The sequence below is a fragment of the Chionomys nivalis genome, chromosome 7 (assembly GCF_950005125.1).
Source record: "Chionomys nivalis chromosome 7, mChiNiv1.1, whole genome shotgun sequence".
Lineage (NCBI taxonomy): Eukaryota > Metazoa > Chordata > Mammalia > Rodentia > Cricetidae > Chionomys > Chionomys nivalis.
The window spans coordinates 43207816-43221463 of NC_080092.1; the positions used below are offsets into that span (position 1 = coordinate 43207816).

The 13648-nt window shown below is 51.8% G+C and overlaps 1 protein-coding gene across 4 annotated transcripts; it reads right to left on the minus strand.

Annotated features, from left to right (window-relative positions):
- Window positions 1-3552: 3552 nt before the first annotated feature.
- On the minus strand, window positions 3553-9698 carry Rnf112 (ring finger protein 112). Of its 4 annotated transcripts, XM_057776702.1 has the most exons (15): window positions 9560-9698; window positions 9265-9471; window positions 9068-9108; window positions 8032-8317; window positions 7650-7856; window positions 7396-7524; window positions 7104-7208; window positions 6706-6756; window positions 6157-6213; window positions 6004-6078; window positions 5754-5874; window positions 5491-5651; window positions 5355-5408; window positions 5150-5224; window positions 3559-5062 (listed from the first exon to the last, which is right to left on the minus strand). In XM_057776702.1, exons 2-15 carry the CDS (start codon window positions 9316-9318, stop codon window positions 4592-4594), a joined length of 1887 nt encoding a protein of 628 aa, XP_057632685.1. In that variant the 5' UTR covers window positions 9319-9471; window positions 9560-9698; the 3' UTR covers window positions 3559-4591. The 4 variants fall into 4 exon arrangements, with proteins under 4 accessions (XP_057632688.1, XP_057632687.1, XP_057632685.1 ...); XM_057776701.1 differs by having other exon boundaries at window positions 9265-9646; XM_057776705.1 differs by lacking the exon at window positions 7650-7856 and having other exon boundaries at window positions 3553-5062; window positions 9265-9651.
- Window positions 9699-13648: the final 3950 nt, after the last annotated feature.

Sequence of the window (13648 nt, forward strand, 5' to 3'; positions counted from 1 at the left end):
GACAAGTCCCTACAGCATGCCCAGGACAGATACGGTATGTAAGACTTGCTAGGTACCGTCCTTGTTTGGGACAGGGACAGCTACGTGTGGGTTTGGAAACAAAGGCAAGTTGAACTACATAGCTCGTCACACAGATTCACAAAGCTCTGACAACTGAACGACTCATTTGAAAGGTGAAATAAACCTCTTACCCAGGACGGTCTTTCTGCAGGTTCTGGAGCCATGCGATTCCAGCATCCCATCACCCGTCACCAGGGCATTTCAGCTGGGTGCTCTGGCAGCTGCTTATCAGGCAAACTTGGGGAAGCTGTGAAAGCACACATGGCGAATGATGCTGCCGGGTCCTCATGCCTCATCCATGAGCATGCCCGGGCTGTCGGCTGCATCTACCTGGCCGTAGAGATGAGGGTGTGATGGCTAACCATCTTCGTCAACTCAACTAGTTTAGAGTCAGCCGGAAGACATAAAGTACATATCTGAATGTGTCTGGAAAGGCCTTTCAGTGCTGTGGGACAATCCTCTTGCACACTGTAAAGATTTGTCACTCAAATTTATATAATAAAATGCTGATTGGCCAGTAGCCAGGCAGGAAGTATAGGCAGGGCACCCAACACTACGGATGACAGGAAGAAAAAGGGTGGAGCCAGACAGTTGCCGGCAAATGCAGAGAAGCAAGATGAGAATGCTGTACTGAGAAAATGTACCAAGTTACATGACTAAACATAGATATAAATTATGGGTTAATTTAAGTGTAAGAGTTAGCTAGTTGAGCTATCAGCCGAGAATTTACAATTAATATAAGCCTCTGTGTGATACTTTGGAAGCAGCTTCCAGAATAGGAAAGCTCTGTCTTCATATGGCACCCAATGTGGGACGCCAGATGAAGCACAAATCTAATTAATCTTACCAATAAAAGCCAGGAGTCAAAAATCAGAATAAAACCTAAAAGAACAGAGAAGCTGAGGAGCAGCCATAGTCCCTTCCCACTTCTTGGCAAGCCAGTCAGGAGTATTAAGTGAGGAGAAAGACCCACTCTAAATGTGGATGGACCATCCCATGGGCTAAGATTCTGGATATAATAAAGTGGGAAAAGAAAAAGCCAGCAATAGACAGTATCTTCTTTTCTTGGTTTGGTTGGCCATGAAGCAAACAGCTGTCATGCACATTGGGCTCCTGTCACCATGGGCTCTCTGTCCAACACACAGGACCAAGTGACAATGAACCAGGCCCTCTTAAACCATAAGCAAAGCCAGTCTTTCCCTCTCAGCTGGTCTGTTCATGTACTGGTCACAGAAACAAAAACACAACACGGCTAGGATTTCTTTTTGTCTCTGTAACGTTTTTACCAAATTACACAGGGTCAGTCCTGTGTATTGAATGCGTGGAGAGAATATTGGTGGAGAGAATATTCTGGGTTGGCAAGAGAACTTCATTTTTTAGAAACTTCCTCAAACATACAAGTTCCAGATTCCAAGTGTTTATAGGTGGGCAGTTGGCAAAGGGTTTGTCACGACTCGAGCCCAGCTGTGTTTCCTTATTGCTCACCACCAACCGATGCTGGTCAGCGTTTGCTACAGCCACAGCCCATTTCAAAGAGCACAGGTCTGTTCATCGGTTAGGAAAGTAACACCACAGCAACAGATCAGCTCCGTGTCTCATTTGCTCAATGCAGTCAAAGTTTATTCTGGCTCCTGGTGTGGCTTCCTGCAGGGCAGTGAGATGGGGCTGCTGCACGTGGCAAGGGACTTCAGAACACTTGGCCCCTTGCATCTCGTGAACCCGCCATCTTCAACACTAGGGGAATTCAGAATTAAGGGGCTCCAAGGCATGACAGCCATCTCTAACTCAGAGACCTGTGACAAAAGAATCTTGGGGCCCTGGGTTACAGTCTGGTGGATCTTAGGACCAATACTGAAAGCCCAGTACTAGTTTGGAGGGTTGCTTAGAGGTATCTCAGGGCTCATAAATGGGACAGTTGGTCCTCATCAGACCTTTATGGAATGGAGCCTAGGTCAGGTCACTAGGGATCCAACCCTCAGTGGGAGTTAGTGTAGTTCTTATGACTACCCTCTCTCTCTGGGGCGGGGGACTTCCTGTCTTGGCGCATGAGGACTCCTTACACACACTCTTCCCATGCTATGCCAAGCACCACAAGATTCTCACCAGAGTCAAGCTGATACCGGCACATACCCTTGGATCTCCAAAACGGTGAGCTAAATAAATTTCTCTTGATAACATACTTGGCTTTGGGTATTTTACAATAGGAATGAAGAAATGGAACACACATCAGAAGCCGCCTAACTGGGGGCAGAATCGTAAGGTTGCCTGGCTGTCTGAAGAGACTTGTAAGGGTGAAGGCTCTGTTGAATAAGGGATCTGACATCAGAGATCTTGGGTTCCAGTTCTGGTTTGTCTGTCACTAGTTGTTTTAACTGATACTGAGACACATCACTTCTCTAGGTTTCTGTGTCCCCCTCTATACAAATGTATATTGTTCATACTGATGGTTTTCTAGCTTAAGGGGAAGATGTTTGGGAATGCTTTGAAAGATAGAAGGTGCACAGTAAATATCATGGAATATTCATTTTCCTGCAGAAGCTTCTCTAGCTGAGCCAACGTCTCCCATCTGCTCAGTGAGTAAGAAGAGGTTGACCTTGGAGTTTCCTCCAAGTTCCTGTGGGAGGGGATCCTAACTGCACAGCACCGCCCTCTCAGTCCTCAGAGGCCCTTGTGTCCTGAGCCAGCCAGCCCCAGTCTCTGGAAGACTTTGTAGCTCATGTGCCTACCAGATGACAGTGGATGGACCCTGTGATTCTCCCAGAAAGACTTTCTCCACAAACACCACATATTGTCTAGACCCTGTCCCCATGTAAGGCCCAGTTTCCAAAATGGGGCACCCTCATTTGCCCTTACCCCACCCACCCTCCTTCCCAGCTCTGCAATCTGTCTACGTTGTGTATTTTGTCTATCAGTCCTAGACCATGTCCTCTGCTGCCCCTCAAAATTTCTCCGAGCTGGACACGGCGGCAGAAGCATCCAGGAAAAAAAAGAACATCTTGATTTCAGCAGAGCCGTGAACAGCACATCTTCCAATGTCTGTGTATTAACGCCAGCCTGGATATCAGGTTCCTGCTTCTCCACTGGGCAGCTGGGCAGTCTTACTTGAGACTCTGTTTTGGGTTTGCATCTGTGAAATGCGGGGTTTAGACAGAGGGAGCGTGCTGCAATTCTGAGATTGGAGGTGCAACTGGGGAAAAATCCAGTGTCACCCACTGGCCAGCCCTGCACAATGGAGCCTGGTTTCTCCTTTTTCCAGTCTGGCCAAGGTCTCCCTGTCAAGCCTCCTTTTTGTCTTCTGCTGAAACAGATGCCGGCTCCCCATTGACAGAGCAGCAGAATCTGCTTCTCTGGGGACCAACAAAAGGATCAGACTCAAAGCCCTTGTGAACAAGCCTGCAAAGGTGGCCGTGCTCTTGGCCCTTGGCCAAAGCCTCCTGCCACCACCAAGTCAGGGCATGATACTCCTCAGATCACTTTGAATTTCAGTGTCCCTGCCCCACCACCATGCCCTGATAATGGAACCCCTTGCCATCTCTCCCACACCAGACTCCTCTGGAGGCCAAATTCTTGTTTCAGTAATGTACTGAGAAACTGCCAATCACACACACACACGCACACACACGCACACACACACATTTTATTTTTATATAAAATAAAGGGCCATGTACCCAACATCCTTTACAGTGCAATAGCCCAGAGGTCTCCTTAGAAATTTTCAAGCCCCAGGCTCTCTGGGGGCTTGTTGTTCAGAGAGCTACATCTAGGAGGTCTTACAGTGTGGCACAGAGATCCCACAGTTCCCGGGAGAGGGGCCGTGCTTAAGAACGGAACTCATTTCCTGCACTTTCCTTTACCAGACATTGGCAGAGCCTGGTTGACTGCTTTAGCACAGACTGCAATCGGAGGTGTGGTTCTTTGGCATTTAATCTCCCTTGATCCATCCAAATGGACTCGGCACAGGGCACAGGCCCAGGAGGACTGCAGGAGACTGGGGAACGGGGCGGCTCAGGACACACATCTGGACGCCCAGCTGAAGAGCAGGGAGGCCAACCATGTCTGGAGCAGTTTTGGAAACAAGTCACTGCTCCAGGGTAATACCTTAGTCTGTCATACCCATCTCTGTCCTGTGGTCTGTCCTCTTCCTCCCTGTTAGGGCCCCCAGCTCCAAAGTCAGTCATGTTGGAGCCTGTCCCAACTGTAAAAAGACAGGACTCTGGATCTTGGGATAAACTTCCAGGCCAGGGCCCTCCAGGGAAGTCAACTGGAGTGGGGTGGGGGAGGTGGAGATCCTGGGCTCCAGTGAGTACCAATTATCCACAGCCAGAAACAGGCCTCACATTGCTACAAGCACAGCCTCCTGGCCAGAAAGCCTCCTCAGGTCCTTGGACTCAGATTAAAACCCGAGCTCAGTCAGTGAATGACAAGGGCATTGAACAGGGCCAGCATACACATGGTCCCCTCCGAATCCCTGGCGTGACCACACCCTTCCTCTTGCCTTTCATCTCCTCCATCCTTGAACATCTCCTTGCTGTTAGTCTTCCTGGAGAAGGGGCTCTCGGTCCCCTCCTTGTATCCGCTCATCTTCCTCCTTCTCCATGCAGCCCACGGTAGCAGCCAGGCCGGCACCCACACCACCCCCAACTACAGCAGCTCCGGTGGCCCCCACCGCTGCCCCAGCTGCCACCATTCCAGCTTCAGCAGCCAATGCTGCCGCTGCCATGCCTGCACCCACCACACCCCCTGCCAGGCCCATGAGCCCGGCACCTACAGCGCCCCCCACTGCTGCCAGGTGGCCACAGAAGCGCATGGTGTAGGAGTCCATGAAGGCCTTGGCCTCCGCCTGCAGCTCAGCTTCCAGGGCCTCCAAGGTCTGCTCTCTCTCCTTGCACAACAAGGCCACACCATGGCGGGCCAAGATGGTGTCCTTCTGGGTAGAGAGGAGGTTCCGCATGGTATCGGGCAGGACTCGGAGTGCAGAGAAGATGCGCTTAGTGGCTATGTCCTGTGGCCATGGGAAGGAAAGACGGTGATCTACCTGGGTACCCAGGCAGCCTCTCTGGTAACCGCCCCTGCTGCCCCTGGGGCTCACCTGCTGCCTCACATACTCCTCAAACTCCTTCTTGGCAGCTTCCACTTTCCTCAGGTCGTGGAGCTGAGCAGCCATCTGTCCATGGGAAAACCCAGGCTGCTTCCCTCTTTCCTCCTCAGCCAGGGATACTCCAGGCTCTTCATCTCCACTCCCAGAACATTCATCCTCCCTGACCCCACCCTCCCCAAGGGGAGGGGCTCCTTACCTCATCTGGAGAGCTAAAACTGGGCCCTGTCTTCCCCATCCAACTTGAGAGGTTCTACAGAGACATCACAGCCAGGTCAGGGAGGGCAGGTGCCTGCCTGCCTGCTGAGGCCAGACTCCCTGGGAAGTTTGCACACCTTGATCTCCTGTGCTAGTTGCTGCCCTGTGAGCAGGCGTCTGTCTCCTCTGGCTATGGCACGCCCCTCACTCCAGTACCCCTGGCAGCGGCTCTTAGCATGCTGAGGTGCTGTGCTCAGCACATCCGAGATGTAGGCCCGGAAGAAGTGATCTTCTGTGTCTGAAAAAAGAGATTCCTCAGACTGAGGAGCGTGGGCCAGGGAAAGACTGGGCCAAACTTGGGAGGCAATGCCAGAGAGGTCTCCACCCCTGGAACACTTACTGCCTCTTGGGCTTGCTTGACCTTTGCTTGACCACTGCCTCTCAGGAGCAGGCAAGAGGTAACAACGGGCCCGTTTCCCTAGGAGCAGCTCCTGGACCTTGGGGTATTTGCCGGACAGCTTCTAAGAAATGGATTGTGGAGAAGTCTGAGCCAAGGGAGCAGCCTACGCCTGTAAGCACACTTCTGGTACACCCCCCAGCCTCCCTTACCTGCTGCCCTGGCATCGGCCTCTTCCCCCTGTACTGCTTACCTGGAGTATGTCACCCACGTGCCCCTGTCCTGACTTATTGTGATGGGAAGAGTCGCGTACTAAGAGGTCCAGATGCTGGAAGAGAAAGGGTCCCGGCACCAACAGCTGGGATTGGCAGTCCTGGACTTACAAGTCTAGAAACAGGTGTCTCACCTGGATTGGCACCATCCCATAATGCTTGCCCATCACCTCAGCCACGTGAACGAACATCTGGGGATGGGTACAAAGAGTTTGGGGGTTGAGCTACTCCAAGAGCTATAGTCTGCGCCCTAAGTCTTCTCTCTAGTCACCCTGGACCACTAGAGGAGCCAAGTTTCCTGCTTCAAGCTTGAAGGTTCTCTTGCCTCTTCCCCAAACCAGGCACCTCATGCTCAACCGTCTGTCCTAAGCCGGTCCAAGTGTCATACAATCTAAGCCAGAATGGGAAGGCATGAGTTAGTTCCCCTTGGTCCAGCCCTCCTGACCTTGTGCTTGCGGTGTGGGGAGGTGATGACTTCAATACCAGAAACTGTCCCACCTCTAGATAGCCCAGGTCTGTTCAGAAACAGCCTCACCTCTAGGTAGCCCAGGTCTGTCCAGAAACTGCTTCTCCTCTAGATAGCCCAGGTCTGTCCAGAAACTGTCCCACCTCTAGATAGCTTAGGTCTGTCCAGAAACGGCCTCTCCTCTAGATAGCCCAGGTCTGTCCAGAAACTGCCTCACCTCTAGATAGCCCAGGTCTGTGTCCTTCAGCTCCTGGGAGGTGTTCAGGATCTGGAATGGAGGAAAGCGGGAAAATGCAAGAAGATTTGCAGAAGTAGGATGAGCTACTCCTGAGCGGCCTTTATTCCAGAACACAAGCCTAGTCTGGCATGAGCCTTTCAGCCTAGCTACGAGCCATCTTCCGGCAGACTTGGAGAGTTCTGTGGTCCTGTGGGCCACCAGCTGTCCTTGAGGCCCATTGTCCCACCGTTAGAACAACCCACCTGCCCGCCTTCACTAAGAACATCCTCCTTCCAGAAAAACCTTCCAGAACCTGCAGGAACCCCAGACACCCAAATCTGCCACATTCTCAGTTCTGAGGAAGCAGGCTGGCCACCCCACCCAAGCACCTCTCTCACCTGGTAGGAGCTGAGCATCATGGTGAGAGCACAGAGCTTGATCCTTGTCTCCCTGCTCAGTTCCGGGCTCATGACATCGCCCGTGTCCACTAAGAACACAGCCACCTATAGAGGACACAGACCAAGGGTTAGGCCTGCCTTGCGCTGCTCAGCCCCTTTCTTTGCCCTTACCCTGGAGATGTCCTTCTTATTCCTCTCTTCCTTCTCTCTCTCCTCCATCCCTCCATCCGGTACCCTCCAGTCAGTTTCCCTTCTAGATTCATGCTAACTTCCCTCTGCATCTCTCCCTTACCTTCTTCCCTTCTTTTCCCAGCAGGAAGGGGTGACTCCACATCCAGATGCCCCTAGTAAGGCCATTGGCACCCCATCTGATCCCAGGCAGAGACCCCTCTGTCCTGGGCCTGCCATTGTCACCAGATTCCTGAAGATGGAGAAGGTATCGGTATCAGGTGGTCCAGTCTGCATCCCCAGAGATGTTTCCCTCCCAGAGCCAGCCTGGGGCTCTTGCTTTGCCTCCCTGCATTTTCCTGCCAGCCCTGCCCTCACCAGGTTTGGTAAACCTCTGAGCAAGTGGTCCAGGAGGAAGGACTTTCCTGAGTGCTGCTCTCCCAGTACAGCAAGTAAACAGACAGGTGTGTCCCTGGCCAATGGATGCTTCAGGCAGCGGTTTATGGCCCCCATTCTGAGGATGAGGCCTCCAGAGGCATTGATACGCACCAATAGCAGCCGCTCTGCCCTCACGGCACAGGTCTCCTGGGTGGGGCAGAGAAGAGTCCCCTGAGCATCCTAAATGAGACCGACCCCAAGTTGGGAGAGTGTCCAGCCTAGAATTCTGTGCCCCTTCCTGACAGTTTAGAATAGGGTCAAAGCTAATCCCCCACCTTGGGCCTAATCAGAGATCTCTGAGTGCAGAGATCAAGCCCCTCACCTGTAGTGCAGGGGGCAGCGGCCGCTGTGGCAGGAGCTTCATCCTCTCCCCTAGACTGCGGAGGCCCTTCTTCTGCTTGCAGATTTTCCGGCACTCAGGGCAGCATGGTGGTTCACAGCCTGGGATGCGATGAGTGCTGAAGCACCGGATGCAGAAGTCATGGCCACAGTCCAGTGAGATGGGCTCTCGAAGCCTTTCCAGACAGATGGAGCAGGTAGGCGGCTCCCGGGGTGGGGAGGGACGGTGTCCCAGGCCCAGCTCCAGCTTGGGGAATGATGCATGGGACCTGGAGGGTATAGCATCATCCAAAAGTTGGATGCCAGTTGGTTGCAGGGCTTGGAGGGCTGACACCTTAGGGATGAAGGTCCCTCTGTGCCACCTCAACTTCCTAGGGCCACCTGGAGGATGAGCTCCACCTATTCCTCACTTACTTATTCCCCAGGTCCTGGCCATCCTAGCTGAGAACAACAGAATAGAGGAGAGAGTGCCCCCAAGAGCAACCCTCAGGGAATCCTGGCTCTGCCCATGCCAGCCATGCAACCATGGGTGAGGTCCAAAGAAGAGACTGGGAGTGAGCGCCCCGGCTGGGGTTGGAGGCAGTCATTCATGATGACTACCTCATCTACAAGGTGTCCAGGGCCAGCACTCAGGAAACCCATGGAACACCAGCCTTCTTGCTGCAGGTCTTCCTCAAGGGGGAACAGACTATAACCCCAGCTGCTAGGATAGTCAGGAGAGGGCGGTAGCTTCCTGGCACCCAGGCAGCCATTCTGCAGCTGAACAGATGGTCAGGTTCTCGGAGGATTCCTTGTGCTCTCCGAGCTGAGCATCTGTAGCACCCACCTGCTTGTCCTGGTCCCTCCCTGCACAGCCTGGCCCATTCAGCCTTGCACTTCTTCCCTGGGGAAGAGCCCTGCAGAGCGCTCAGCAAAGGAGTCTGCCTGGACTGCAGAGATCCGTGCTCCTAGACCAGCTTCGCCAGCTGACCTGCCAGACCCACTGCACCAATCCCAGCCCAGAAGGCCCCGTGGCTCACCAACTGTTGCTGCTGTTTCCCATGAAGCTTCGTTTGCTCTCCTAGGAGGGGGGAGGGGACATATTTAGAGCAGAACCCAGACCCTGTCTTCCTGCCGGATTTCCAGGGTCCTTCCACCCCGCCACCCTTTCCCCTCCCGGGTGGCTTCTCCCCACCCCCGAACTCTCCTTCCCAGGTCTTAGGGCTTCAAGACTTGCCCGTTTGCCAAGCCGATGACAAAAAGCAGTGACTGACAGAGCAGGCCTCGGCATGGGAGGCTGGAATGGCAGAGGGTCCGATGTTCAGAGAGGAAGACCACCGAGACTTTTGCCGGTAGGACAGCCTTTCACCCAGAGGGCTAGCGGAGCAGGTGGAGGGTGGAGCAGGGGGATGGGCTCCTCCGAGGCTCTGCCTAGCTGTCAGCGCTGGAGAATAAATGAGCTGGTCAGAAAAAAAGAGGCTGTAAAGGAGGGTGGATTCACCCCCAGGGGGAGGAGACAGGCCTGCGGGTACCAGGGCTTCAGAGGAGAGATGAACCCAGCCCAGCTCAGAATCTCTGGCAGAGTCTGGGATGCAGGCAAGCCGAGGCGGTGAATCTCCATGGAGACGAAAGGGAAAGATAAGGACAGGGAGGAGGAGGGAGACGGAGAACGTGAGGCCACGTGGATGCACCTGGCACAGCAGGAAGTGCCTCCTGATGGAGCTCAGGACAGCACTGACCCTATAGGAGCAGCTGGGGTCTTCAGAGCCCGGGGCAGGGTGGGCAGAGGGAGGAGTGTAGGAAAACAGGAGCGTGTGCAACCGGGGCAGACCAGAGAAGCTATTGGTCCATTCAATCCTATTACCTACTTTGACTGAGCATTCTCTATGTGCTGAGCAGCATGATACCGCTGTGTTCCATATGACCCAGTGCATCTTGCCACCCTCTCCCAGGGTATGTCACTGGTGCCTGCTAGCTTACCATCTTCCTCATCATCTGGGGCTCTGTAAATCTCTTGGTGGGTGGGAAATGATTTTTTTCTTTCCCATCCAGGGACTTTTTCTTTCTGCTGCAAACTTGTGAAGAGCCATCTCAAGACCTTTTTTAAAAAAAAATAATAATAGATTGTATTTAGTTTTTGACCCTTGGATACATGTATATATATACATGTTTTTATAAAATACACACCAAGCCAGGCGGTGGTGGCCCTAGCACTTGGGAGGCAGAGGCAAGTGGATCTTTGTGAGTTTGAGGTCAGCCTGGTTTGCAAAGTAAGTTACAGAACAGTCAGAGCTACGCAGAGAAACCCTGTCTCCAAAAAAATTAAGAAAAAAAAAATAGGCAGTGGTGTCGCACACCTTTAATCCCAGCACTTGGGAGGCAGAGACAGGGGGATCTCTGTGAGTTTGAGGCCAGCCCAGTCTACAGAGCGAGTTCCAGGACAGGCTCCAAAGTTACAGAGAAACTCTCTCTTGAAAAAACAAAATAGATAGATAGGAAGATAGATAGATAGATAGATAGATAGACAGACAGACAGACAGACAGACAGACAGACAGACAGACAGACAGACAGATAAAATCCACTACACACACGTACTACACACACACCTCTTCCCTGGACCCCTTCCAAACAAGTTCCCTTTCCACCTCCATGTCCTCTTTTTTTTCTTTAACACTTCACTGAGTCCACTTAGCTCTTCCCCCATGCACACAGGTGTGAGACAGCCCTCTGGAGCACGGGCACCCTACCAGAGGCCACACCCCAGGAGAAAAGTGACTGGCCCCCCACCAGCAGCTGTCCATTGCCAAGAGCCGCTCAGGTGGGGGGCAGAGCTTCCTGAGTCTCTTCCCAGGCTGTGCTGGAATATTGCCTGGCCTGATGGTGTGCAAATTTGCACACAACCACAGCTGCTGAGAGCGTGAGTGCATCAGTCACGTCGTGTCTGGAAGACAGCACCTCAGGGCACTCCTCCCCATCCTACAGCGCTGGCATTCTTTAGGGTGGAGGGGAGGCCAGGAGTTGATATAGATGTCCCATTTAAGGCTGAGCACACCACAGTCACTTACTCTCTGCAGCGAATCTCTCCATTAACTGTGGTCCACTGCAAAGAAAGCCTTCTCTGATGGAGGCGGGAGCAACACTCTGTGTCCAAACATCAATATTTAGAAAGCAGGTTGATAGCATTTCCATTTAGCAAATGACAATGGTCGGTTCCTTTTTACTAAGGGCCGATGGCCTCCCTAGCTTTGAGCTTTTGAACAGGATTACAGTATCAGGTATGAATTTTCTACAGTGAGAAGGTCTCAAGTACAGTAAGAAAGTGGCTGGTCACCCCCCCCCCCCCAATGTTCATGTCACTCTTGCGTCGCTGGGCACATCCTGCCTGTCGGGTCAGCGTGACTGGGTCCAGCAATAGGTAAAACCACCAGTATATTCGCTATAACCCCTTCCTTGAAAGGCAGCCAGCAGGAAGTTAGTCCTAGTCAACTCTAGGTTGATCCCTCTATATCTTGCAGCCAAAATGTGTGATGTCTTCAGCAACAGAGCCTACCATTTAGTCATGGTGTGCAAACAAGAGTATGGTCTGTGTTTCGGGGAGCAGGAGTTCTGAGAGGGTTGAGGGGGATTCTGAGGCCTCTTTGACCGTAACACATTGGGGAATATCACATACCTTACCTTGAGATCTTGTTTAATGACCCATGTCTTCTTGGAGTAACAGTGTCCCCATGTGGAGTAAATCCGTTTAAAGGCCTTTTTTAAAAATCCATTTACAAAGTAGCGAGTTTCCATGAGGATTTTTTGTACCCCTTAGCTTTGGTTAGCCTGCACCCATCATGTCACTGTCCCCATTTAAGCCTTTAACCCCTTGTGTTCCCCGTCTACTGTAATATCACGTGTTCTGCTATCTCCTCCTCCCATTAAAGCCACCCTCCCTCACCTCCCAGCCTCACGTGCCCTTTTTGACTTTCTGACATTTGAAGCGAAACACACACATGTCAAATGTCAAAGCTAGGATCCACATATGAGAGAGGGCACAGCGTGATGATCTCTCTGGGTCTGGGTTATCTCGGTTTTTTTTTTTTTTTTTCTGGTCTCATCCATTTTCCTGCAAATTTCTCAATCTCATTTTCCTTTATTACTGAATAGACCTCCACTGTGTCTGTGTACCACATTTCGGTGATGCATTCATCAGTTGACGGACACCCAGGCTGGTGTCATTGCCTGTCATTGTGAACATGGATGGGCAGGTATCTACATGTTCAGATATGGAGCCTTGAGCATCTGTATTAGTTACCTCTCTGTTGCTATAATAAAGTACCATGAGCAGGGCAACTTACCGACAAAGGAAGAGTTAGTTAGGTTTACAGACCAGAAGGAGGAGAGTCCATCACCGTGGGGAAGGGTGACAGCAAGCGGCAGACTTGGCAGCTGGAGCAGGAAGCTGGGGCTCACTTCTTGAGAGTGAAATGGCAATGGCACAAGGCTTTGACATTCTCAAAGCCCAGCCCTGTGCCATACTTCTTCCAACAGGACACTTCCTAAACTCCCACAAACAGCACCTGTTTTTGTTCTTGTTAGGTCTCAAAGAAACCTGGGTACCAGCATGTTCAGCCTGGGCTTCCCTCCTCCCGCTTTCTCCCTTATAGCTACAATAAAAATCTTCTCCACGTTTTAGGAGCAGTCACTTTATTTCATTTTTTTTCACTCAGTTTTTGTTTTTGAAAGGCTTTTATTACGAGTGAGGCAACACACATACATACAGGACGCTCACAGAAATAAAGACCCTCACAGAGCAGAGAGGGGAGTTGGGAGGCTGAAGCCCAGCCTCTCACTGAAGTCTGGGAATGTTTAAGTCTTTGAGGGGTTTTCTTCCCCTAACTTAGAGTTGGTCAGTTTGAAGGATGACCGGGTGGGTGGTTGATCCACAGCTGTTGTGTAAACGTGTCCTGATCTGGTCTTGAACGTGTTAAGCAATCCCATCAGTAGAGGCTCTACTAGCAGGAGGAAAGAGTCTGCAAGGCCTTTGTTCTAAGATGCCAGGCTTTTGTCTTGGGTCAGGAGGGTGAGGAAGAAGCCAGCCATCTTGGAGGTTCACATTCTTTATTGTCTACTCATGGCCCCTCTCCATATCTGTCTGCCTTCCAGGGAGTCTGGCTAACTCTAGTTCTTCACCCCTCTCCCCTCTCTCAGAGAGCTGCCACCAGGGGAGAGGGGTGAGGAGCAGCAGTCAGAACGCCTCAGGAAGAGCGCTGCTCTCGGGTTTCACAATGAAACTTAACCAACGGCAAAGATTCAGAAGGTGAGAAAGCCGTTTGGTGACTGTGCACTAGCATCTCAGTTGTAAAACGGGGTTCCTGTTGAGATTATCTATGTTCTATTACCAATAAAGACGTGGAAGTCAGATATTGGGGCAAAAACCTGATAGATCAAAGAAGCAGTAGAGGAATGACCAGCTGATCTTCTCCCCACACTTTCCAGACCCAAAAGGAACTCCAAAAAGCCCGCAATATCCAAGTCCCTCCCTCCACCTTCCTGTGCCTCTCTATCTGTATGCTGGGTCCTCCGTATTCTCTATGACTGATTCTTGTCAACTAGTCGCTGGCTCCACCCTCTGATTCAA

What these genes read in the sequence shown, in the direction of transcription:
- Rnf112 (XM_057776702.1), bottom strand. Translation starts at nt 9,318, where the DNA reads ATGCCGAGGCCTGCTCTGTCAGTCACTGCTTTTTGTCATCGGCTTGGC. An exon ending in TGATGCTCAGCTCCTACCAG is followed by an intron (nt 6,757 to 7,103) that starts GTGAGAGAGGTG and finishes CCTCCATTCCAG; the next exon opens with ATCCTGAACACCTCCCAGGA. An exon ending in TCAAGCAAGCCCAAGAGGCA is followed by an intron (nt 5,652 to 5,753) that starts GTAAGTGTTCCA and finishes CTCTTTTTTCAG; the next exon opens with ACACAGAAGATCACTTCTTC.